The 25,585-nt window shown below is 43.2% G+C and overlaps 1 protein-coding gene across 3 annotated transcripts in view; it reads right to left on the bottom strand.

Annotated features, from left to right (window-relative positions):
- Positions 1-25,585, bottom strand: part of DIS3L2 (DIS3 like 3'-5' exoribonuclease 2) — a 193,088-nt gene that overhangs the window by 104,469 nt on the left and 63,034 nt on the right. For all 3 annotated transcript variants that reach the window (XM_074834087.1, XM_074834088.1, XM_074834089.1), the window contains 3 exons: positions 16,029-16,135; positions 14,588-14,835; positions 7,650-7,823 (listed from right to left, as the gene is read on the bottom strand). In XM_074834087.1, the coding sequence (XP_074690188.1) occupies positions 7,650-7,823; positions 14,588-14,835; positions 16,029-16,135 (529 nt within the window). The remainder of the gene's footprint in view (positions 1-7,649; positions 7,824-14,587; positions 14,836-16,028; positions 16,136-25,585) is intronic.

Below are 25,585 nucleotides of genomic sequence, written 5' to 3'. Positions count from 1 at the left end.
CTCCAGTATAGTATATTAAGCATCTTCAGTGATGGAGTTTCCAATACTTTCTTTAGCAGTCTAAGCTACAGTCTATTTTAGGCTGGACAGGAAAGGTTTCCTCTTTGTTTTACCTTACTTGTCCTCATAAAACCCCTTTCTATCCTCCCACCACCTTAAATGATTCTCATTTTTTCATTTTGCTCCATATATTTTAATTATCAACTACTATATATTTCACAAACTTCTAGTTTCAGTGTTGGCAAATACATATTGAACAGTTAATTCTCCCTTGTAAATGAATCCCTCATCTCCTAGAATATTTTTGTTAGTCTTTTCCAGACCGCCCCCACCTATAATCCATGCTCTGATACCTCCAGTACAACCCTGTCTCATACACCTGCATGTGTGCCATCTATATTATGATTTTTTCTTTTTTCTTTTTAGAGAGTGAGGATCTGGGAACAAGGATTCAATCACCCAAAAACTTCAGGGCAGATGGACAGGTCATGTCCATGCTTCAGACCACTCTGTCAGTGTGGAGCCATGAGGAAAATGTTGTTCTTTGACCAGCCTGTCCTCTAGTGATCACTGATCAGCCCTGAAATACCACAGCGGGAATATACTGCCTCACCTACTTTAGAAGTTCTGGGTTTCTACATCTACAGCATCAGAGACAGATATCTGGGTTGACACCAGAACTTGGATCCTTCATCTCCTACCTACCCCTGTGCTATCTGACCTCTAGCGAGAGAAGGGCACCAGCACAGCACTGTGATATCAAGGAAAGTGGCAGTATTTGGCACACGTGAACTGGGCCACTTAACAAACATAAACATGAGAGGATAGAGCACTTCCTTCTGCTCATCAAAAGCCCACCTTGTGATCCAGTGGAATCCAGTGAGAAACAGACACGATCTCAAATTGATTTAAGATTTTATCTTCATCTCCCTCTGTTACTCTCTCCATCTCCCTTCATAAAATAGGCAGCCAGGCAGGAACAAGACTGTATGTATAACAACCTAGTCACAAAAGTTATTACTGTTTTCCACAACTAAACAGATTCTTAACTAAGCAAGCTTAGTTTTGATGGCTGACAAGACCAGAACGCAATAATTCTGTCCAACTACACACCACCGATTCCGCTTGAAGTTGCACTTCCAATGACCACATGAGCCTTCCTGTAAGGAAAAACACCAGTGAAGTTGCCAGTGTGTCTATGTACACCAGCCACTGGTAACAACAGCATCTGAGAGCAAAGACCATGCATCATTTTGTACAAAACAGTGTCACCACAATTGCTGTAGCTATAGTGTAGTCGAAAATGTTATGAAAACAGAGAGGAGGACCTGAAGAAGCCAACCAGAAGCGAGGAACTGAATCACATCACTCTGACAGCAGCACCATATTTATTCAGCATTTTACTTACTCAGCTAATGCGTGAGGATGAAGCTAACATGAGCTCTCCTTACTGATCCAAGAAGGGTACTGTTCAGACTGCCTAGACAGCAGAAGTACCCAGAGCAGGTACAGCCATCACCACCATCTTCTGGAATCAATCCTGTTAGAGAGGGACTTGATCTGATACCCTTAGACACCACTGAATAAGCCTTTGTATGCCTTGTATCTCCCTATGGAGAACATTAAATTAGTCACAGAACAGCTCAGTGAGAAGGCAGAGATCATAATCTGGCCCTGTTTGTGTCTACACTCCAGGCCAAGATAACAAATGTTGCTTATACATTTGCTAAACGAGTCATTTCTCAGTTTCCATCAGAAACCAGAGCATTTTTTACATATCCTATTATAGCTGAGTAAGTCTTGCTCTACTTAACACTAGCTTTTTGTAGTGGAAAATCTCCAGGAAACAAGCCGTTTAATGGTGTTTTATCTGACTTGCACTCATTTCTAACTAAAGTCATCCACCTGCCTTGAAAAGACATCTGTTTCAGAGGCTGACTGCTTTCCTCCAACACCCCTTGCACAGTTCAAGGTTGCCATTTTTACCATCACCTCTAATTTTATCAGCCAATAATCTCCTCAGGCATCTACAGCAAAGAGCATGCTGTCAAACCTTTACTATAAGCACTGCTAATCCCTGTTACCAGCTGTAACACTCCTCAAGAAAGAAATAAATAAAATAGCAGGCAGAACTACAGTGCAGGTACTGTCCTGCTGCCAGTGCTTTCCAGTTACAAACAGTGCTACAGAGCTTCCCTCCACAGTGGACACAGACACACAGCAGAGCACCTCCACTCTTCCTACCTTATCAACCAAAGGAAGGATGTTACGTTTCTGAATGGGCAGCCAAAATTACAATATAGCCTTCAATAACTTGGATAGCTTTAGGTCAGTTGCAATTGAGGTCACATGCTGAAATACCAAGATGAAATTTTAACCGAAAGCTTCGTTGCATTAGAGCTCTTTGCCTGCAAGAGTAAAGTTCATTAACTCTGCTCTGCAAGGGAAGCAAGTGAGCATTAATTGTCTCTTGCCAATGCCATGGATCCTTGCTGTCCCCCCCGGGGTCTGATGCCCTCCAGGTTTTTTAGCCTTGTGGGAGGAACGGACAGTTCTGCTGCCATTCAGAGGGACCTCAGCAGAGAAATGGGCTGATGGGAATCTCATGAAGCTCAAAGGGAAAAGCAAAGTCCTCCACATGGAGAGGAATAACCCTGTGCACCAGTACAGGCTGGGGACCAACCGGCCGGAAAGCAGCTTGGCAGAAAAGGACCTGAGGTCCTGATGGACAAGTTGAACATGAACCAACAACATGCCAATGTAGCAAAGGCAGCCTGGGCTGCATTAGGAAGAGTGTTGCCAGCAGGTCAAGAGATGCAGTCCTTCAGTCCTTCCCCTCTACTAGACACTGGTGAGACCACAGCTGGAGTGCTGTGTCCAGTTCTGAGCTCCCCAGTACCAGAAAGACATCAACATACTGGTGCAAATTTGCTGAAGGGCCTCAATGCTGATTAAGGAATTGGAGCATCTGACCCCAGCTGAGAGAGCTGGGACTGTTCAGCTTTGAGAAGAGAAGGCTCAGGCACAGAGATCCTATCAATGTGAAAATATACCTGATGGTGGGGAGTAGACAAGACAGAGCCAGATTCTTCACAGTGGTATCCAGCAACAGGACAAGAGGCAATGGGCACAAAATACAGGGAGATTCCATTTAAAGGTAAAAAATGCCCACATTTTTACCCTAAGGGCAATTGAACCCCAGGCCATGTTCCTCAGAGCGGCTGTGAAATCTCCATCTTTGGAGATATCCAAACCCCAAATGGACACAGCCCTGAGCAGTGTGCTCTAGTTGACCTTGCTTTGAGCAAGGGGGTTGGAACAGATGATCTCTAGAGGTGCCTTCCAACCTCAACCATTTGGTGATTCTCAGGAGTTCAGAGCTGCTCATTTGAAGTCAGCCACTTTCTGCTGCTCAGACCACATCCATCTTGTAGGTATTTCAGAGTTTTTTGCCACAGCACCCTTTCTCTGCTCAGTATTTTTAGCTCATTGTTTTGTATTTTGCCAGCTGAGAAACTGCAGTTTGTAATTTTACCTTCAGCTTCATATTTCTTCTTAAAAGTGAATACAATGTCCTGTTTATAATAATAAAATCACTAGTTGGCAGGATGACATCAAATGGAAAAAGAGAAAGCAACTGGAAAATTTAGAGCAAGCAATTTTGAGTGCCAAGTTTCACATTTGTAATAGTCCAGCGGAGGTCAACAGGCTCACTTATTATTAGGCAAATGGTAAAGAAATAGATATCCTCAAGTTCTTCCATGTTAGACTACATAAACCATCTCTACTTGAACAGGCTCTAGCGCTTTCCAAAAGAGTGATGTTATACATTTTCCACAGTAACACCAACAATGGGAGACAAGCAAAAGGCAGAACTGCTTTGCAAAGAACGGCCTTTTTTCTCTCTCCAATATTTAGGTTTTTGTTTCCCACTATGATTGGACTTTCCTGGCTTTAGTTTCTTGTCCCAGTTAAGCAGTAAAGGAAACAAAAAGATATGAATGAAATTAGAAACATTTGGAATGAGTCTTAGAAATAGCTTTTGGGTTTCTTAGATTCCTGGCTACACCTCTTCAAATGGCCGCCTCCTCCTCCAGCTCCTATCTCCTGCACCCACCTCTGAAATTTGCATTTCTTCCTTTGCCCTGACCCCTCTTCTGTTCAGGGGCTGTATTTTGTCCCACACCATTGAAACACTAAGTACAAAGCAAAGCAAACAAGGAACTGAAAACTACATGTTGAAACACTGGAAAAGACCAGAAAATGCTTGAAACTTTGCACCCATCAAAATTTGTCTCTGTGACACTAATCCTCCAATGTTTCTCTAGAAGCAGAAACCAAACACTTCTCAAACTTCTAATGAAAAAATACCAATTTCAGTCAACCTGAATAACAAAATGAGAACTCTGGTCCTATCTGTATTATCACATTTGAAGTCTCAGGAAGGGAAGTTTCCTCAACCACACTATTCTGATACTTTATGAAACTTCATGCTCTCTATAAAATACATCTGCAGTATGCAATGCCAACACCTAATACTTGCTTAGTGCTTTTCATTAGAAGTTTATGGTCCAAGGTGGGAGTGCCCATGAAATACTTGCCTAATTTTGCAAACAGCTAAACCCATGCAGGTAAATAGCAGATGTCCATGGCAAAACTGTGCACCAGTGGCAAAGCAGAGAGTTAAATCAGCTAAAAGATTTCAAAGCCATCCACGAGGTTTGGATCTTCTCTGCCTTAAGTAATATTAAAATATTATGTAAACCTTTCTTTGTGAGCCATTACTGGAGAAATGAGGAAAAAAAAAGATCTCTTGGAAGCAATTCTGCACAGGCTATGTAGGTGAGATCACAGTTGCTATCCAAACAGACTATGCATGGCAAGAACAGGCTTCCTGTAAAACTGAAAGACTTGCAGGAAGATCAAGGAACATATTTACAAGATGGCATGGACAAAATATCCTTCCCTCCTCTTGCCCAGCCTCAGCAACTTGGTGAAACACATTGTCTCACTTTCATCTAAAACCACACTCACAAATGCCTCCGGTGCAGAACCTCTACCTCCGTGCTCTACACACTGACTCACAAACAGACCCGACCACACTCAGGACACTGGTTAGCAGAACACAGAAGTTACCTTTTGAGGAGGAAAGGGTCATTTCCCATGATGAAAGGAAACAAGGAAAAGTTACCTCAGGAAGAGGAAACACCCAAAAACCCAAGACTTTGCTCAAGTCTCGATTCCAAATCCCAAAAGCATGACACTAGAAAATTTACAGCACTGTGTTACAGAACTGGAGAGGATTTACTAGAGATGAAAATATTTTAAGGCAAACTCTAGCACATGTTTACTCTAGTCAGGCAAGCAATGTGTAAACTGAATTAAGATGAGCTATTTAGACGTGTTAACATGGTTGTTTCAAGAGAAAAGATGAGTCTTTATTTCACTGTAGTTTATCTTATATTGTACTCTGAGTACTGGACAGTAATCTGGGGAGTCTGACAGATCAACATGCACAAAGTACAGCAAAGATGGGCACTGAACAGAGGCAGGTGCTGTTGAACATGGTGTGAGCTCCCCTGGAAAACAAGGCACAACTCCTGTGTGCACCCAGACCAGATACAGGTTCAGGTGTCTTCCTCTGGATGCTGGCCTGGGCCAGTGTGTACCAGCTCCTTGTATGACACTGCAGACCACAACACATTTATTGCTGACAATATGAAAGCTAATATTTAATATCAAGTTAAAGCCAAACTACCTTGGGACTCATCAAGAACAGTCTCTCAAGGTCTGATGGGTGAGACCAGAAGAGACAGCGGCCAGGTCTTCAACTGCAGGACTCCACTCAGCTACAATTCACACTACACTTGCTAATAAAACTCATCTCTTTCTGGGCAGACAAACCTCTCACTGTGAGGAAACAAAAAAGAAGACTCATCTGTGTTTTATTTTCCATAACTAGAAGTCTCATGTTATCTCCATATGTGTTTAGACCACAGACTAGTTAGTCAGCGGTGTGGCAGTTGACATTAAAAGGATTAGTAAATTAAGCTCAAATAATTGTCTTAAAAACTTTGACTGTTAAATGTTTATATTTGAGAGGATCAAAAGGAAATCTACTTTGTAGTGTGCACTGTGGTCGGGAAGGGGCAGAGAGGGATTTAAATGGCTTAACTGCAAACCTGTTATCACCTTGATAAGTCCCAATGTAATAATTCAGCAATAAAAGCAAGAAATGCACTCGGAATTTGTTTCCAAAACTGGTTGTCTGACTGGAAACAAGTCAAGCTCTTTATTTGCTAGAAGGAACTTGGTCAGAAGAAACAAAGAATGCTACTGAAATGTAGTCAAGAATATAAAATCAAACACTTTCCAGTGTCTTCTGAACTGAAGCATTCAGTATCTTTTTTTTTTAAAGCTACTTGAAGCCTACAGAGTGGTTATCATATCTGAGAGTCACCACTAGTCAATCAGGAGTGTGATTCTCCCCTGAATTATTCCATTGTATGACAGTGGAAATCCAGTAAAGCTGAAGCAGTAAGGAGGCTGTAGGCTACAGTGCAGGATTAGGTCCAAAGTAACATCTGGAGTCTGGGTACAGATACAAATGGCTGCAGTTTATCTGTTATCCACTCAAATTGCAAATGTCCATGCCAGTAACACAGATAAACTAAGAGGGAGAAGAGCTTGCTACATATATGCAGGTGCCTGTACCAGTGCAGTACCTTGAGGAATCAGGCTCAGGGGGCTGTTTCACCTCAGCAGTATGCAAGAAAGCAATGAATCTGCCAACTGAGACAGGATGCTCTAGCATAAGCAAGGGTGGGAGTGGAACACACCATATCATCTTAATAATGCATTTATTGTTTTGCTTTCTTGCACATTCCTTTATTGCAAAGTGAGGTTCTGAACAAATTACTTTTCTTTTGACTTTAAATCTTTTCTAGTAAAGAATCTCTGAAACCCGACACTTTGAAGCGTAGCAAATTCACGAGTTTCGGGATGCCTGGCAATGTCACAGTGTCTACCACTCAACAGATCGTGGAGTTCCCAAAAGCTGGTGGGAGCATCACTAAGTTGCAGGGATGGCTAATGTGAGGTGGGTAGACAGCACAGAGTTGCCAGGCTCCAGGGAGGGACTGCATCTGCCAGCTGCTAACCTGATCAAGAGCCGTCATAAACTCCACATGACACCAGTTCTTTAAAACAGAGAAAAATGTTGAGACTAGACAGGAAAACGCAGGACAGTCTCTACCTGTGCTTAAGTTTCAAAGTAACAATGTCCAAGATCATTTGATCTGCCAGGCATTCAGAAAATCTCTGCTATAAAACTACCACTAAAATACGTAATACATTCCAGACAAAAACATAAAGCTTTCAGATTAGGTGCCAAACACCAAATTTTCAGTTTTCAATAGTTCTTTTGAGAAAAAGCCTCTTTGCCTCACAAAATACTTCTCCAAATTGCTGATCTTCTGGGTTTGTAGGTACTTTCAAAACCAGGTTTTTTACATGCTAGCACAGGTAACATGTAATACAGTACATGTAATAAAGTCAGTGCATTTTCAAAGTGTGATGAGAGTAAAACAAACTAGCATAACTCTGCACCAACCCAAGGAGGAGTGTCAGACTACACTTTTTGTCATTACCTTAAATCTCTTCTTTTGGCCAGCTCTCCTGGTGAGATAACCCAGGGGAGGTTCTGAGGAAGACATTCCAGGGCTTCGGGGGAAAAGTCAGAGAAATCCACACCATACTCCGTCAGGATCCCTTCTGTTTCCGGCTCAATGTCCCCAGCCTGCCCAAGACTTTTGGCCAACTGCCTGCAGAAAGGAAGAAAGGGATGCTTTTTTTAAGTGTATGATTACAACTGTCATGTTGTTACTGTCCCCACAGAGAGGCTTGCTGAGCCCTCAAACATACTCTTTCACCCATTCACTTCTCCCTGAGTTTTAGCAGAAGACTTAGCAAGAATTCAGACCATACCATGACTTACGTCTGCTGGAGTTGCAAAACATTAGCCAGATACTACCCTGGGCTGCTTCGTGCATCTCATTTTAAGGAGATGTTTTATATTATTAGTGTGTTGCAGAGGTAAGAAAGTGTCAAATTTTAGAAAAAAATACATCCAACAGGGAAAAGAAAAGCAGAGCCCTCCACACAGGCAGCTCTAGTTTTACACATGGCTGGTTCCCTTGAGATTTTCCTTCCTTTCCTCACCACTGAAAAAGGTGACTTATCCATACCACCCAAAATAGAGAACAGATTCCCACTCAATTCCAGACAGGTCCCAGGGAGCTCAGCACACTGCTTTCCACCCTAAAGGATATGCATCTCTGCCTGGGCAAACTGATGCCCTATGAAGACAGAGGTGCAAAGAACCTTTACCACCTTCCTTACAGGAGTCACACACATAGACATGCCCACAGATCATCTTTCCAACCATTTTCCAGGCTCTTTCCAGGACCTAAACACTCCCAGTAGTTTGTCCCTCCTCTCCTAGCTAAACAGAAGCATCTGAACCAGGAGCTAACTGGAGAGGAGCTAACGATCTAGAAGCAAGTCATAGACAGAAGAAACTGTCTCCCACATGCTAATAGTCTTTGATGTATTCTGCACATGTGTGGATGAGGCTGCTGCTCTATTACGCTTAGAGAAAGTTTCCATCTGCTCCAGTGCAAACCCCAGTACATAATTGTCCAAGTGCTCTGGTGTCAAACAAGTGTTCAGCTCTGGACACAGCGTGCAAACTGGGACTCCAAAGGGGTGGGACACTTGTTCCCTCCCCAGCTGGTTACAAATACCACATGAGAACCTGTGTCCCAAGGTGGCTCCCCTTGTCCCCTTTCTCACCCCCTCAAATTGCTCTACAGTACATAGAGGTAAACTACTTTTTAATATACTGCCATTAGGGCAAATGGCACATTACAGCCAATAGAGACAACCCTTCTGACCCAAGAAAATTACAACTGAAATTAAGGCAAATCCATCAAAATATTACACAAAAGAGAGGGGTAATAACACAGTGCAAAAACAGCCACTCTAATAAGTGTTTTTCCACTGCATAAAATACACAATCATTATATTGATCCTTCTGCTTTAATTCCAATGAGTGAGAACAGGCACTAATTACTTTCCTAAATTGGGGCCAAAACAGTGCACTTGTCATTTGGACGAGCAAGATGCTCTCAGGGCTTCAAATGTGCCATAAAGCCACAGAACAAACCCCATCCGTGCAGCACAAGCAAGCCCATCTTCTTTATGGGAGCAAAGCTATCTCTCTTCACAACGGGAAGGGCTGCGTAATAAACCTGTCACATTGTGTAATATGCTGGAAAGGATTGCGCGCTTTGTGGCGTGGTAAATTGTAGAGTTCACATTGCCTAGCTTTAAAATAAAAATGAAAACAAGGATAAAAGATATTTCCCTCCATTGTTTCAATTTTATGTACAAACTGTACGGCAGAAATACGTGCACGTTTGGCATTGAGGCTGAGTTGTCTGTTCCTGCAGCTGGGTCCCAGTCTGATCCTTATTTTAATATAAATAAACGAGGCATCAGTTTTATCTCCTTCTCTCTCAGCAGTAACAATAACCCAGAGAAATCACCACTTCATTTCCTACGTCTAGTGTGGAGCTGGGAGACTGAGCAAGGACGAGCCCATGGGTCCACAGGCCCACCAGCACCACCAAGGATGGATTAAAAAAAAAAAAAAAAAGAGGAAAAGAGAGGACATGTTACCCTACCAAAAAGAAATGGCAAGGGCTTGAGTCTCAGGTGCACCTACTCATGGAAAGGCAGAGCTGGGAAGTGCACCAGGAGGGCGGCTGGATGTCTGCACGACAAGTCATGGAAAGCACCTCTGAATGCCAGAGTGCTTTCCAGCTCAGTCTTGAAACCCATGTTCTCTTGATCCGTTTACTGAAATTAGATTACGAACCGTAAGGGGTTTACCCAGAGGTTTGATATAGGACTAATATTTTTTTAATAGTAATTAACATTTGATTTACAGTGTTCCAGGGAACATTTCCCAAGTACCTTGAAATAAAAAGTGTACAACTGACTTTAATTGGGGCCATGTTACAGTCACGCAGACATGATGACTTGCATCAGAGCAAAATCTGACAGGACAGCATGTGATCAAAGGTAACGCATATAGGATCACCGATGGCCCTGGAGTAACAGCCAGGCTGTAAAATCACTCATGGGGCTCCACAGCCACCAAGGGTAGCAAGAATAGTTCAAGAGGCTTAATAAACAACAACAGGCACAGGGCCCAGCAGCAGTCAGACGTTCACTCCCAGGGAGTCATGGTGTCTGTGACACCCCAGGCTTGCGTGTATCTCTTTTTTAAATGTTAAAAGGTAAAAAAATTATAATGGTTACAGACGTAAACACTTTTCTGTGACGTTGATGGAGGAGCATTACCTTGAATTCCTTGAATACCCTTGGACTGATGTCAGACACGGTGGTAGTGTGCACCAACGGGAACATGCCATGGTTAAAGTGTTGGGCAGCACACAGCACAGGGTATTCCTCCAAATCAGCCATAGCTGCAAGCTCACTGACTGCTCCGAGCTGCCGACACACTGGAGCTTGACCTCCCATGTGCGTGTGCCTGGGGTAGAGCCACACTCCTGCTGCCATCTTCCCCTTCACGGTGACATTGATCGCATCTATTCAGCCACCCATTTCTACAAACATCTGAACCCTCTCCACTCCCCAGACTCAGCCGAAGCTGGCCAACACGTTCAAAGGTTACATGATAAGAACTCTCCAAAAAGACAAAGCATAATTGCATAAGGCTTGTTTCCTTTGGAAAGACGGGCAGGCTCCCAAATGGGAGTGAATAACTTCCATGGGGACTTAACAACCTTACTCAGTCTCTCCTGGAGCAGATTTGTCCACAGTCATCCTACATGGAAGGTTTCTTTCAGCAGCAGCAGAACACCCTACACATCAGTAAGCCACCACTCCTAGAAGAAGCTTGTACAGGAGCAGGAGAGGGGACAGTAAGGAAGGCCACCTGGCTGCTCCCACCACCCAGGGCCCGGAGCTCACAGGCAGAACTGTACAGGCTTGATAAAGTCAAAAGGTTCCAGTGGAGATGGGGAGATGGCTGCAGGGCTGAGCACCACAGAGACAGAGCTGTGTCACGGGAACTCCCAGCACCCAAGAGCACGGTCCAGCCCCACTCCACACCATGGAGCTGCCTCCCTTCAGCTGCCAGGCCACCCGCCATGGGAGCATAGGAGCAGCACGGTGTTCCCCACACAGATGGGGCCATCCCATGCTTCAGAGCAATACGGTGATCAGCTGTGCCAGGGGAATACAGCTTTACTGAGAGACAGTCCTATCTACAAGAAGGTGTTTTTCCAACAGAGCTACACTGCTCAGGGATCGGACCTTCCCTCGAGCCTTACAGTGAGCTACCCAAGGTATCTGGTCATTTCACCTCACACCAAATACATTTGTGAATTAAAAAAACTGAATAAAATGCCAGAGAAGAAAGGAATTCAAGCCACTTGGATGGCTTTGGAAAGAGCAGCAAGTGAAAGAACATCCTGCAACATTTCATTTTATTGCAAATGCTGTGACAAATGTTGTCACCTTGACAGAACAATATCTAAGGCCCTGAGCTCGAATAGACACAAGCCCCGTGAGACACAGAGGGAGTCAGTGATTCAACATTTTACTATTACTTTTTTTTTTAATAGTCCAATCCATCATCATATGTGGGGGTAGAAAGATTCCACCTTAACCACCTCCAAAAGTGCAGAGACATCTGGACTAAGACTCCAAACAGCTGTGGACTACAACACTGAAAAAAGTTTCCAGAAAATAACTGTATGTGGCAGTATCTGTAATATTTATCTGGAAAAGGAGAACATTTTAGAGCTGCTTTTCCTTTACCTGCTACCTCAAGCAGGTACACTTTAATGGCATTTCACTGGTAAAATCACTTCACATGCAGGAGGGAGCATAGCAGCACACGCTCAGGGCATTGCCAGTGGAACATGGAGCCATTAGTTCCTCCCTGCTCCTTCCCAGCACAGTCGGGGTGACAGGGTGGCCTTCAGAGGGGACAGTGTCTCACTGGTGACCACCAGGTGGCAATCACGACACAGAAACGCACCCCCCTCCCCAAAGGGACCTCCAGGGATTGTCAGGTTGCCCCTGTGCAGGTGACCACCCTGGATAGCCAGTGCCACCACCAAACTCTTGGCCAGGTCATCCCACTGCTCCAGCCACACGTGGTCACTGTGAAGACCAGACTATGCCATTAACTGTGCTTGGAAACCTGGCATTAAACTTCCCAAGGGAAAAGAAGAGCTGAGGAAGGTGTATGACCAGCCGGGGGAGTTCAGCTGCAGGATGGAGAATACCTGGACACAACCAAGGCATCCAGGGGAAATGAATGTCAACTATGGAGGGAGTTTCCCTTGTCATACTTCCAACAGACTATAGATGGTGTAGAGTGACGACCTCCAGGCTTTTTAGTCCAGACACCTTCAAAACTGTGGTGGTGCTGCTAAAGGGGTATCATGAAGTCTGTGGGTAGAAATAAGGGCTGCACAAGAAAGTTCAAAAAAACCAAGTGTGCAATGAGCTGCAGATCACCTGCTCTTCCCTCCTTCAGGTGGGCCACAACTAGCAACACAGCTTATAAACAAGCTTATAAACCAGCCCAAAAGCAAACAGGAACTTTTGGGACCTTCAAGATTCTGTGATTCTGAGGTTTCCTTGTCCTTCAGTGTTTAAACAAGTATGTATTTATAGTTAAAAACAAAATGGGTCACCAAGGTTTTATGCTCCCATCTCCACAAGGCACTTACTGAAGTGCAACCAAGTCCCAGAGGAAACAGCTATGTATGAAGACAATCATGGACATTTTCTTTCCTGACAACACCCTTTACATCTTGGAAACTACCAAAACAGCCAGATGAGAATATACAATGTTGTCAGAAGCACAGATTAAAGATACACACATTAGCCAATGAAAAAAGACATTAGCCCATCCTCCTAACTTCCCCCATTTCTGCTGAAAAGGGGGGGTTGTTCATGACAAGAATCCAAGAAGTACAATCACCCTCCAGTCTTTTCTCTGTTGGAGTCAAAGAAGACAAAGAAAATCTCTGCCAATAAGAAACTCAGTCACAGTGAAGTTCATAGCACAGCCAGCCCCTAGTTAAGCGGAGCTCAAAGGGAGGCCACTTCAGTTCATGCACTGCAGTTTAGCTAGGAAATACTGAGTGACTTAATGGCTCATGTGGCTCTCAAGGAGTACACGTGAAACTTGCTATTACTGGGCCCACAAAGGAGAATACAACTGATAAAAAACTTAAACTCAGGGAAACGGGGACTTCAGTTTAGTTTACTTTTAGTTCTAGGGCTGATAGATCTGTGCCAACATACTTAGTCTTAAAAAAAAAAATTAAAAGTTTTATGTAAGTTTTAACCTTCACCAGGCATTTGAGTCAAGGACTCCAAAAACCACAGTGCTGACACTGTAGGTCAGTTGTGCTACCCCATCAGAACGGCTTTGCAAGGGTCAGAGAAAAGTTGGGCTTTATGCTCAACTCCCACTACCGCACATGCTCCAGATTACATACAGATCCCCATCACCTGCAAAATTTGACCACAGCATTGCCATAGGTCAGAGTTACCTACTCTAGAACACCAACTAAACCAGGACTACTCAGTTTTTCCCAGCATAACTGGGATTATGTCGGAAAACTGGGATTCATCAAGGTCCACCATTTCTTTTTGACACCCACTCAATAGAAAACAGCATGGCCACTCCAGGTGGGAGCTTGGCACACTGCAGCTGTTCCCAAGAAAAGAGTGAAAATGCTGAAAACTACAGGGTCTTCCTCATGGAGAGGCAACACAAACTTGCAATCTGGATCCAGCCCAGCATAGGTCATTTGTGTAGCCCTTGCTTAAAATCTCCTCCTTCATAGCAGTGCCTGCAATTTGAACTCTGTACAGCAATGCCTCCTGAAACGCAGAGCATGCAACACCCTTCTCATCTGCTTCAGGAGATCTCTTGATTTCTAGTATCCCTCCTTGAAGCAACACAAATTTAAAACCACAAAAATCTGTGACTTCTTTCTAGTTCTTATCAGTTAAGGTTCAAAAACCAAAGATGAGCCCCACAGCTACTGATCTTCTTCCTCTGGAAACAGTCAAATGCCTACACACTGTGTACTACTCTTACACAAAGGGAGGAAAGACTGAAAGGCTGCCAGCACCCAAGGGTGCTTGTGCTGGTCAGTCTAAGTTCCCTCTGTGCTCCCTCCAGACTGCAAGCTCTTCTGAGCAAAGACTGTATGCTCATTAATGCTGTGATGTGCCAGCACACTGAAACAAGCCCCAAAAGAAACTAACATTGTGTAGCCATGAGATGAACTAGTAACAAGCTATCCTTAGCTTCATCACGGTTTATCCACCAAATAACAGAGGCATACAAGACAAGCATCTTGTTAACAGATTCCTGTCTGTATTGCATGTATCAAATTAAGTGAAACCAAGAACTCCCAACTAGAAATCTCAGTCATTTCTACTTCCAATGGCAGCCACATACCCTGTTGCAAAGTTGCTGTCTTCTTTCCAGTCCACTATGCGACAGATGAAGAGCATATTTGAATAGTCCTCAGGCCTGGTCACAAAGTCTTGAGGGCAATCAGCCAAGGATACGTAGGCCCTGGGCACTCTGTGGTCCACAGGTGAGAACATGGCACACCTTTTGAAGAGTTCACTGTTCTTGTCTGCCAGAAGCTTGATGAAGCCCGTAGCTGCTCGGGAATGCTTCTTTTCCAAAATATAGACCACCTGGAAGAAGCAAAGTTTTCTACAGTTAATACCTTCAGAGAAACTTATTTTCTTTAACGGAATAGGGATACACAGAGGCTTAGCAGAATATCTGGAAAAATCACAAGGCCTATATCATGTTTTCCCTCTGTGTGTATATGTGTGTGTGCATTTTTTAACTGAGTACCTATTTACAATGTATTTTCCTTGCCATCTTGCTCATGGCTATAGAAGAGCTAAGTGCCTTCCAAGTGCTAGCTCTCTACAGCAATTTTCTTGATTACAGAACAAAACCAGACAAGAAGCAGATGCTTCCAAAGGCAGGGAATTAGCCACAACATACAAGCAACTCCTGTAAAATCTTTCATTTGTATCCTCGGCCTGTGATTTCAACATTCAGTGCATAACAGGCCAGTCCAAAAATGGTACCGCTGGCGGATCCAATGCTAACCACAGGAAAGGATGTGCTGTGGGGAATTTGGCAGTTCTCTCCTCCTCTCTGTGCTTTCTGAAGTTAGGGGTTATTTTACCTTTATACAAGATGGCTTTGAAAAGAATAATAAATTACAATATCACTAAATAATTGCTCCAGAGAGGTGTTCATCCAGGCTATATTTTTGTAGACCATAATAAATCACTGGATAACAGAAACATTATAGCTGATTTCCTAAGCTTATACAGAAGAGTTCTTCCAGAAGGTTTCAGAAGCTGCACCTCTGTGCGGTTCTGAGCGCTGGAATTGCCACGCTGGATGAGACCAGAGGGCAGCCCAGCCCACAACAGGGACCAGAATCAGAGGCTGCAAGGGAAGACACAAGATGTTGAGGAGACCTGACCCAGCCTGACCCAGTAGTCCTTGTCTGGTCTCTTCACATTCAGATTGACTCAAATCTTGAACCAACAGCACTAGCAGCCTTTCCAAAATCTGTAAGAATTAATTCTGACAACTTTGGATAGCCTGACACTCATATTAGTATCCAATCTTTTTCCTGAATCTTGCTAAGTAATTTTGCGTAACAAACAAAGGGAATTTAAACTAGGATAATTGGTAAAAATAACAAGACACTTGATTTTTATCAGATTGGACAATTACTCTTTGAAACAGGGAATGAGATTCAAAGATCAACAGATGGAGACTACAGGGAGGCCAGGGCTGGTCTCCTTCAGCCTTTGGGAGCACACACGTGCTTGTCTGCTACTCGCCACAGAGTTACCTTGGCTGTCCTTTGAAGAAACTTATCTGGGAGGAGCCTGGGATCATTCACCTTGGGTCCATCATTTTGCTTTGTTCTGTGCACACCGCTGATCCCAACAGCATTCGCTGCATCAAACAAACACAACAGTTACTGTAGCACATTTCCATGGCAAATTCTTGTTGGGTCTTTGCTGTAAACTACAAGGTGCAGGTAGTAGACTTGTTTGAAAGGAAGAAGATCTCTCAAGTGTTAGAATAGCCAAGCATGAAGCAATTATTATTTCTCCAGACTACGGCAGAAAGCAGATATATGTTCACTTACCATGCAGATCTGCTGAAAAACAAGAATCAAAATAAATCCCAACTTTACAAGTAGAACTATACCAGCTATAATAAACAAAATGGTGGAAAACACATTCTGCTTATTAAATACTAAGAACTACATGAATTTCCTGGCATTTCTTAGTTGAAGTCATTAACATTATATAAGTAGTCCTTTAAGTACATACATTCATTTAATATTTATCTTCCTTCAAAAATATTATGCAAGGTTATAAAATGCATGTTAATCTTTAAAACTTAAACCATATCCACTAAGCTGACCCTCTTCAGCTGTGGACCAGGATTATGAGAAAGTCTTATGAAAGTAATCACTATATATGACAAACAGCTCCCTCCCCCTGAAATCTCTTGACCAGATACCAACAATATTTAAATCAACTGTTAACTAATTTCTAGTTTGCAGTTTTCAAATATTCAAGTATCTGAGTTTGGAAGTATCTGCTATAGATGGCTGGCACACTGGATGCATTTAGTGTTTACAAACATCCAAAGTGGTCTTTGCCATGGAGAAGGCTGGGACCGGTCCCTTCTTGAGCTGCATCCCTGCTGAGAGCCTGTGGTTACTGCTCTGACAGCATTTTTCAGATGCAAACATCCATGTGCTCTTGTCTGGAGGGCTCGTGGAAGATGGCCGCTTTTTTCCACTTGTATGGCAATCACATCCATCTCATGCACATGTGCCAAAATCAGGCCTTGAGTGTTCAAAAGAAATTTTGCTTTCTTAAAGAGAGACCGTGGCACTAACTGCAAGTTTCAAGGGACATAGCTGTCACTGTTTCCCTTAGAAGACATGAGATAAAGCAACGTTTGGCTGAAGACTGTTCTCCAGCAGGCCAATGGCGCTCATGAATGTGAGAAAGCCTCAAAGGAGAACAGCGGTGACAGGCAGACCCTGGCCCCCGGACGACACCCATCTGTCCCGCAGGGACCCTCAACAGAGGCTGCTGGTGACATGACGGATGAAGGGGGCTGGGCTGTGGGAGGGGAGGCTGCAGCTGCCAGCAGCACGAAGCAGTGCTGGGGCGCTGGGGACCGGTGCTTGAGGGGAGCTCGGGTGGCAACGGGGAGCAGCAGCTTGCCCCGAGGGGAACGGCTGTGCACCACCATCACGAGGGCACGTTCACAGATGGTCCTGCTGCTGCGGATGGCCTGGCTTGCCTTCGGGCAATGTCACCCCAGCAGTCGTTTGACAATGACAGCTATGGCTCTAATGACAAACTCTGGTTCTCATATGCCGCTAATTATCCCCAGCTTTGCCTTCTGATACAAAGCTCTTCAGACTTCGCCTCTCCCCAGAGATCATCTTTTTCAGAAGAATCTAAGTGATTTTAATTTTATTTTATCTTTACTGACTTGCTAGCAAGGCCGAGAGGAGGATGGACAAATATTCAGGGGTTTAAGTAAAAATCTACTTTCCTAAAAAAAACAGCAGTAGTAGCAGCAGCAAACTCATTTCTCTTTTGCTTATACAGAAATGAACTCAGATTTGCCACAACCAGCATTACTAAGGGATAAAACTACCCAGAGTTTCATGGTGACAAACAAGTTGGGGAAAAACATTGCTGAGATAATTATAAATAGTTTAAAAAGTGGGGATACCCAAGTTACCTCATTGGCTTACCTCCTCTAAGGTCTTTGCCAGGCTAGAGGTCATACCAGGCAATCGGTTAGTAAAGAATAAAAGCAAGGAGCCGTTTTGTTTTCTTATAAATTTTCAAGCCATCAGTTAATAGTCATAGGTTTACAGTGTGCCAACCATAAAGACAGCTAGGAGAAAGAACAGGACGATCTGGAACAAAGAAACACTGGCAGGGGCAGAGGACAAGGGTAGGTTGGTAGCCTTCCAAAGGCCATGCCTTCAGGCACACCTGCCACAAGCCCAGGGCTTTACTGGAGTGAACTCTTCCCCACTGAACGGCACATACTGGTTGGAAGAGAAACCAGACCTAAACATGTTTGGGAAAAAAGAGAGAGCTGCGTTCGCTGCTTTCCCAGTGTAGCAGAACAACAGCAGCGACTCAAGGTCCAGCAGGCAAGAATGAGAAAAGCACCAGGAACCATGCGAGGAAAATGCCCTTGTTAGCACTGCCTTCTTTCCACTTATCCTTCCAACTCCCATTTCTCCAAAATGTCACTTGCATTTTTACACTGAAGCAGCTTTCCCTGTCAACAAAGGAGTCAGTGATGTCCCTGGGAGGTATCACATACACACATGCAAAAGCACAGAGGCACCAGGAGTGAACTGTCATGAGGAGCACAGCAAATGGGTGACCAGGGTTCCTTTGCCTGGAATGAAGAACATGCAGGGCTGGGGCACTGCCCCCATCCTGCTGAAGCTGAGCCCCATGTGAACCCAGTACAGATACCAGAAAGCATCTAAATTCTCACTGTGGCACATGGTAGAACTTGCCTTTTTCCTTCACAGCCAACATCAACCAGGGGCTTTTGGCTGGCTGGAGAGCACCTTCTTCTTCAGCGGTCTCTCCAATTTCAGTATCCCCCCCCAAAAATCCTGGGATTATTAGAGACTCCAGATGACAGAGCCTAGGATCTATAACTGTACCATCAACAGAGAGAAGGAAGGAAGCAAATCCCAGCCATCTACTTATTACTTACCCATCTTTCTTAATCAACTTTAGTATCTAAAAGGTCATCACATACATTTATTAATGGGGAACACTCCTGAAACAAGGGACAGGGAAGAAGACACACAAGGAACTCTGTACTCCTGGGGCCAAGAGATGTGGGCTTCTCTATGGCTTGTACCTGCTTCTTATGAAGTCAAAATTCTGTTGGTACCGGGGCTACGTCTAATGCTCAGAGGTCTACAATAGCAGAGCACCAGCCACATGGGCGCCCTGTGACAAACCCCTCTGCTCAGAAAGGACAATGACCCAGATCCAACGTCCACCTGGGTCAGTTGTCAAATTACCTCACAGAATAATCTGCTGAGACAGTCTGGTACCCAAGTCCCCTAATTACACTTCTGACAGTCCCTGTCCTTCATCGCACATCCCCCTTCCCTCCAGTGAAGCTGGAACTTGGTGGGTGGGCAGAGGGGGTAGATATCAGGGCCTCACCAGAGCCTGGTGGTCTAGAAGATCTGAGCTGGGAGACACAACATCTCCCACAGCAGGGCTGAGCCACTGAGGCATCCTAAAGGAGAGTTAACTTGTGAAAGGAGAAGGATTTCGAGCAGGGGAGGTGGGAAGAAACTCCTTGCATTATGCCAAACTAAAAATGAATTATTCTGACCCCTTTACTGCAGTGGTTATCCAATGACCATTCAATATTTCCACCCTGGGCAAAGACATGTTTTCTGAGAAAGATTTACTATGTTAGCTTGGGCAATACTTCATAAGCTTATCTTACAGTGAAAACACACTTCAGCAACTAGGATCCAGTGAAACTGCATTATAATCTCAGTGTTTTCCTTTCAGCGATTATCTGACAAACCAAAACTGTAATAGTCTTACTTTAAAAAAAATTAGGCACTAGATACAAAAAGCAACTCAAATTAGTTATGTTATTACCAACAAAGTAGATCCAGGACACTTGGAATTTGTCTCCCTTTATAAGAGATCAGTTTAGGCAGCTTCAATACACACTTAGATTTGCCTGACAGGCATTCCTAGGTCAAATGTTATTTTTTTTTAAAGCCCCCCAAATTTCCTTTTACAATTAAATTACCATGACATTAATAGGTGGCCAAAGTGGAGCAAAAGTCATCAGGCTAGAATTCTGATTACTTGTGACAGATCCAAAATTATTTTCACTAGGTTTGCATTGGTCACTGTGGAAATTTGCAATTCTGTCCAAAAAGAATACAATTAAAGATGCAATATCCACTTGCAAATGAAAATATATCACAGTTTCAGATCTCAAAAACAACTCACTGGAAAAAAAAAAATCTCCCTGCCTGGATGGAAAGAAACAAGTTTTTTTTAAAAAATAGTTCAATGTTTGATACTTCAGCTAGGAAAAAAAAAAATCTACTTGAGAAGTTAGTTGGCTCACTCTACATGGGCATATCTAAGAATACCATCAGAAGGCATTATTGATATGAAGCTTTTAAAAAAGAAAATACTGCTCCTCAGTTTACTGCTCACAGACCAGCACATCCATAAACCTTTCAATAGCAAAGTCTACTACTTACTAATGAAGAAACAACACTTAGCTTCTCTGATGTCTGCTCCAATAATCAGTTTTCAGCATATTCTGGTTTCATACCAAATACATACAGGAAATGGTGTAAAACAAACCAATTTATTATAAACGTCTCAAGGATTGTGTGTGACACTCAAAAAGGACGTGTTTTTGGAAGTTCTGTCTATATCAATACAAGAAGCACACGGAAATGAAAACTCCCTTCTACCAAAAAGCAATACATTCAAATGCATGCACAGATTTGCCCTGGGTTACACTATTCTGCTACAATCTTCATTTTTAGGGACAATGAGAAGGAAACACGTTGCTGTTTAGAAGACAGTACAAGGGCTCTTCACATTCTGCCACCGATGTTTATTGGCACAGAACAGGTTTTTCCTCTGGAACACAAAACTGATGGTAGGAACCAGTGGTTTACATCATACTTGGTCCTCCCTTCACCAAGTAAACCAAAATGTAATTTTTTGAGGATCAAGGCAAAGTGATCTGGTTTCTTAGAAACACCTGTCCCTAGCTGGATTATTTCAGTTCCTACAAAGTTATTTTGGTACCTACAGAGGTAGGAGCTCTGAACTTCTGATCTTGGCAGATTTCTTCTCCATGGAGTCCACAGTACAGAGGTCCAAGTGAGCTCTCTCTGAAGTCTCACCTAGTAAACCAAAGGTCCTACGCCAAAAGGTGGGGAGGAAGGAAAGTGCCGTTTCACTTGGTATCAGGTACTTTCCAAAACTGGAATTTATTTTAAACAGGCTATAAGAAGGCTCGCTTAGGAAAATATTGTGCAAGAAACAGTACTTTGTGAGTATTTATATCTCCACACACAGAGCTTTCCATCTGTGATGGAGGAAAGACAGGTAGTTCACCGTGATGAGACTGTTAAACCAACAGCTTTGTAATGTAACACATGCATTCTGTCCAATTCAGCCTAACAACTCCCAAGTGCAATGCAAGAGGGCTCTGCAAGTAAGAAGCAAAGCCGCCCCAAACTATGCAGCACTCCCGAGTTGTCTCATCACGGATCTGTGTGTCTAATGAACAGGACTAAGTTCCTTAGAGATGTTTATTTGGAATAGGCATTTAAGCAGACTCACCCCGCCACAGCTGTTCATGTCTAAACACCTGAACTCACACACCTGCATGCCCAACGGCACACTGAAAATGAGGACCAGGAGACTCAGATGATTAGCAGGAAGATTTTTTGAAAATGTACAGGCGAGAGGAGACCCTCAGAGAGGGAGAGGAAAGGCATAATGGATGCATACAGCAGAGAGACATGCATCTGCAATAACACAGAGCAAAGGCAATGTGAAGAGATGAGTATAGCTGGCTTCCTTATACATGCAACACAGCCAAGCATATAATTATTTACTTATATTTAGCCACCTCCATGAGGAAGGATGGAAGAGATGGCAGAATGATGAGACAGGAGCGTCACCTTTCCTTAGAACCCTCCAAGCCTGATCCACAACAAAGATTCAACATCGTTTTGGGAAGCTGCCATCTAGCCCAACAGATCAAACTGCAGCTGTCCCAGTAGCCACATAACATTACTACAACCACAGCACAGGTACTCAGGCCTCCTGGCCCTCTCACATCCTTGACAAACTGCCAGTCAAGAGGGGGCTTGGAAGCTTTATTGCAACAGAATTAAACCTTGAAAATATCAGATAGTGTTGCAGTCTACATAAATACAGTTTTATCACATTACCAGTAAGTAAAATTAAAACGTTACAAAAACATTTCCATTGAGTGTTTTGCCTATCTACTTAATGTTCTTCCTTCCTGCATGTGCATTTGTTCCTAAAGTGTGTGTGTCCAATTTTACTATTGCATGGAAAATATGTTAGCTGAATGAATCCTAATCTGATTCATCCTGGAAACCTCAGTGCTAACAATGACCATACTCTAATACGTTCAGCTTCACACCCAACATTCATTCTCAGTATCATGCCCTCTCACTTACTTGACCTAAACTTCTGACTCAAAGGAGAAATACATGTGAATTCAGGAACATACAGTAATATGCTGAACTTAATCTAATTCCTGTTATCTAATTGCATAAGTTTTGGGGAGGTTTTGGGGGGTTTTTTACCTTACTTAAGAAGTCATTTTGGTGTCAAGATAACTTACTAGGGAAGAACAGCATAAGAGGCTTTCCCAACATTAACCTCCATTGCAGGCTTCAGCTGTGCAACAAAAGAATAACTGGAGCTTATTCAGCCTGTAGCATTTAATCAATGCAACTGTAAAGCCCAATTTGTTCAATACCAGTAGAACACTTTTCTTAAGTTGCTATGCTGTTTATTCTTCAAGAAATCTATGCTCTCATTTAAGAAAAGTTATAGCAACAACCAAAAGAGCTAGATCCAGAGACCCACAAACATGAACTTAGGATAAACTAATACAGAGCTCAAGCAGCTCCAACCTAAAGTCTCAAGCAGCTGAAACAGCTCCAGCTTCTCTGCTGGTTTTCTAAGCTTCAGCAGAGTGAAACCGATCTGATTTTTGACAGTTCCACCTCAAGGATTTCTATTAAAAGCCGTGTAACTGAGAAGATTTCCTGGTGAGCTTTCACTCTGCTGTGGCCTAGAAATGTTAAGAGCTATGCAGTGGAGATGATCCATCTCCAGAAAGCTGCAGGCTAGGAAAGAAGCATGAAGACTCCTTTAAAGCACTCAGAGTGAATGAGAGCCTCTGAAGAGGAGGGAGAAGAACATTTATTCCTTCCAGCAGCCAGTGATGTTGGTGGGCTCCAAATTTGTCAGAGATTTCATGGCAGCTAAACTGAAAGAAGGGGGAACCTGAGCAGAGCAGAGGGAAATGTGGTCCAGATTCTCATCACCATCATCCTTTCTCTACCAGCCTTGGCCAAGGAGAGGAATCATAGTATCTCTATAAACTCTGCCTATGCCAATATGAGACACTGCTAACTGCAGGACTCAGGTGCCAGAGGAAGACACAAAAGGGAGGTAGGCACCTTGTCAAGCTTAAAAGGAGAGAGAGAAGGGACAAAAGCACAATAGGGGGCATGGAAGTGCATGAGAAGTGCAGAAGTCCAAAACAGAGATTAAACTCTAGATTATAAATACATTTTTCTCCTTTGCTAGAATGATCCAAAATCTTTCTTAGCATTAGAGCATCATCTTGAGAAAAGAATTGCTTAATGCATTATCACACAAACATACAGTGAAGTTACCAAATGCTACCACTTCCATTGAGCCAAGCAATCCTGAAATATCAGTAACAGCCTCCAGTCAGTAGCAGTGTGGATACCGAGCAATTTTAGGTTATAATTTCTGACCTTACCAGGGCTACTAGAGACTGACAATCACATCTGACTTGAAAAGAGATCGACCAGCATCCACCTAGCCAATGCTGAACAGACAGGGAGACAGGAGCAAGTTCTGCAGCAGCTCCAACCTAAATTCTGTTGACTCTACCTATTAACCATCAGCTATTCAATTCAATTTTCCATCACACAATTGGCTGAGTTAGCTCTCAGTTTACTCTGCCTGTAAATGAGCTATTTCTATTCAAACTTCATTACGTCAAGGCAGTGAGCAAGCCTCGGACATTCACATATTCAAACTCTGATTTGCAGAAGTGTAGGTGTAAGTGGAAATCCTGAACAAACACAACTATCTGATTGCCAGGGCAGCCAGTCCACCAACTTGATGACTTCTGTGAGGCACACCATGGGAAGCAGGATATTCTGTGTATCTGGTAAAGTAAGATCTCTCACGAGAAGATTTGAAAAAAGCTGAGCAAACTAGTTTGACAAGGATCGCTTTTGGCATAGTGGCACGGTTTACAAACTTTTATTGGAATATTCTTTCGCTAAGAAAGGCTGAGGCACTTTTATGAGCACAGCTGCCATTCTGAATAGTACAAGTAGCTGCTACTGTTCAACTGCTGATGTTTCTTTATCAGAGTAATCTGATTCCAATAACAAAAGGCAGCTCACATTTGTATGAAACTCATGTGACACGCAAGTCTGTGTAGGGATACAGCATCGTAAAGTTTTCTGTACAGAACATTTCGCACTTTTCCTGGGTTGGGAGGATACAGAAAAGTTTCTATTTTTTATCACATATTGAAATGGAGTATAAGGAAAATACTTCTACTGCAGTGACGAGTCACAGAAATAATATATTCTAGCTTAGTACTAAGTGATAAGATAAAAGTTACATTACCTCTGTTGCAGTAGTCAATGTGAATGAGGATTAAAGAAGAGAGTTACAGACCTGGCAAAGGTCATGTCAACTGGTGGATGACTTCTCTGGATAGCAGTGACACAGAATAAGTTGAGGTCTCAGGGTAAAACACAGAGGACTTGCAGGTCAATACCAAGCACTATAGAGAATTAATCTTTTCTGTGTACACAGTGTTGCTCAGACTAGGGCCAGGGTGCTATTGCCTTGTTCTCTGCCTGTATTTCAACAGGGCATAGAAACTCCAGAGGGTTTGAAGGACACTAGTAAGAGAGCTGAGAAACCTTCTTCAGGATGCTCATTCTTACCGTCTTTGTAAAGAAAAAAACCCAGAAAGTTTGTTCAGCACGCAGAGATACTTACACCTTGGAAATACAGCTGAAAATGCAAGAGAAAAGAGATTTCCAACTTTGCTAAAAAAGTCCTATGTCCAGTGACCAAAACTTAACATAATCTAACTTGGGAACAGGACAATATTTCTCTTTGTGTAGAACAGTATGCTGGAGAGGAAAATGGCTCATCACATCCCAGATCAGAGACTTTTCTGAAAATAATCTTTAAACCAACTTCTTTGCAAGAAGAGTTCAGAAAAGCAGAGCAAACTCGTTTGACCAGGACAGCTTCTGGCAGAGTGACACCAGTTATGAACTTTTATTTAAATATGCTTGAGCAAAGCAAGATTGACACGCTTTTATGAGCACAAGAACTGTCAGAAAGTACAGGGGCTGAGAATTAGGGTGAATGTGATGGTCTCTTCACTTCTGTGGACTTCCCTCTTGCTTATCCCATCCCTCTGGGGTCTTAGGAAGAAAGGAAGGCCAGGGAGCACAGCTCTCCTAACTGCAGCATTCAGTGA

The sequence above is a fragment of the Strix aluco genome, chromosome 9, assembly GCF_031877795.1.
Source record: "Strix aluco isolate bStrAlu1 chromosome 9, bStrAlu1.hap1, whole genome shotgun sequence".
Taxonomy (NCBI): Eukaryota; Metazoa; Chordata; class Aves; order Strigiformes; family Strigidae; genus Strix; species Strix aluco.
Note: the sequence above shows the minus strand (reverse complement) of the source record. Positions and strands in the feature narration are given on the sequence as shown.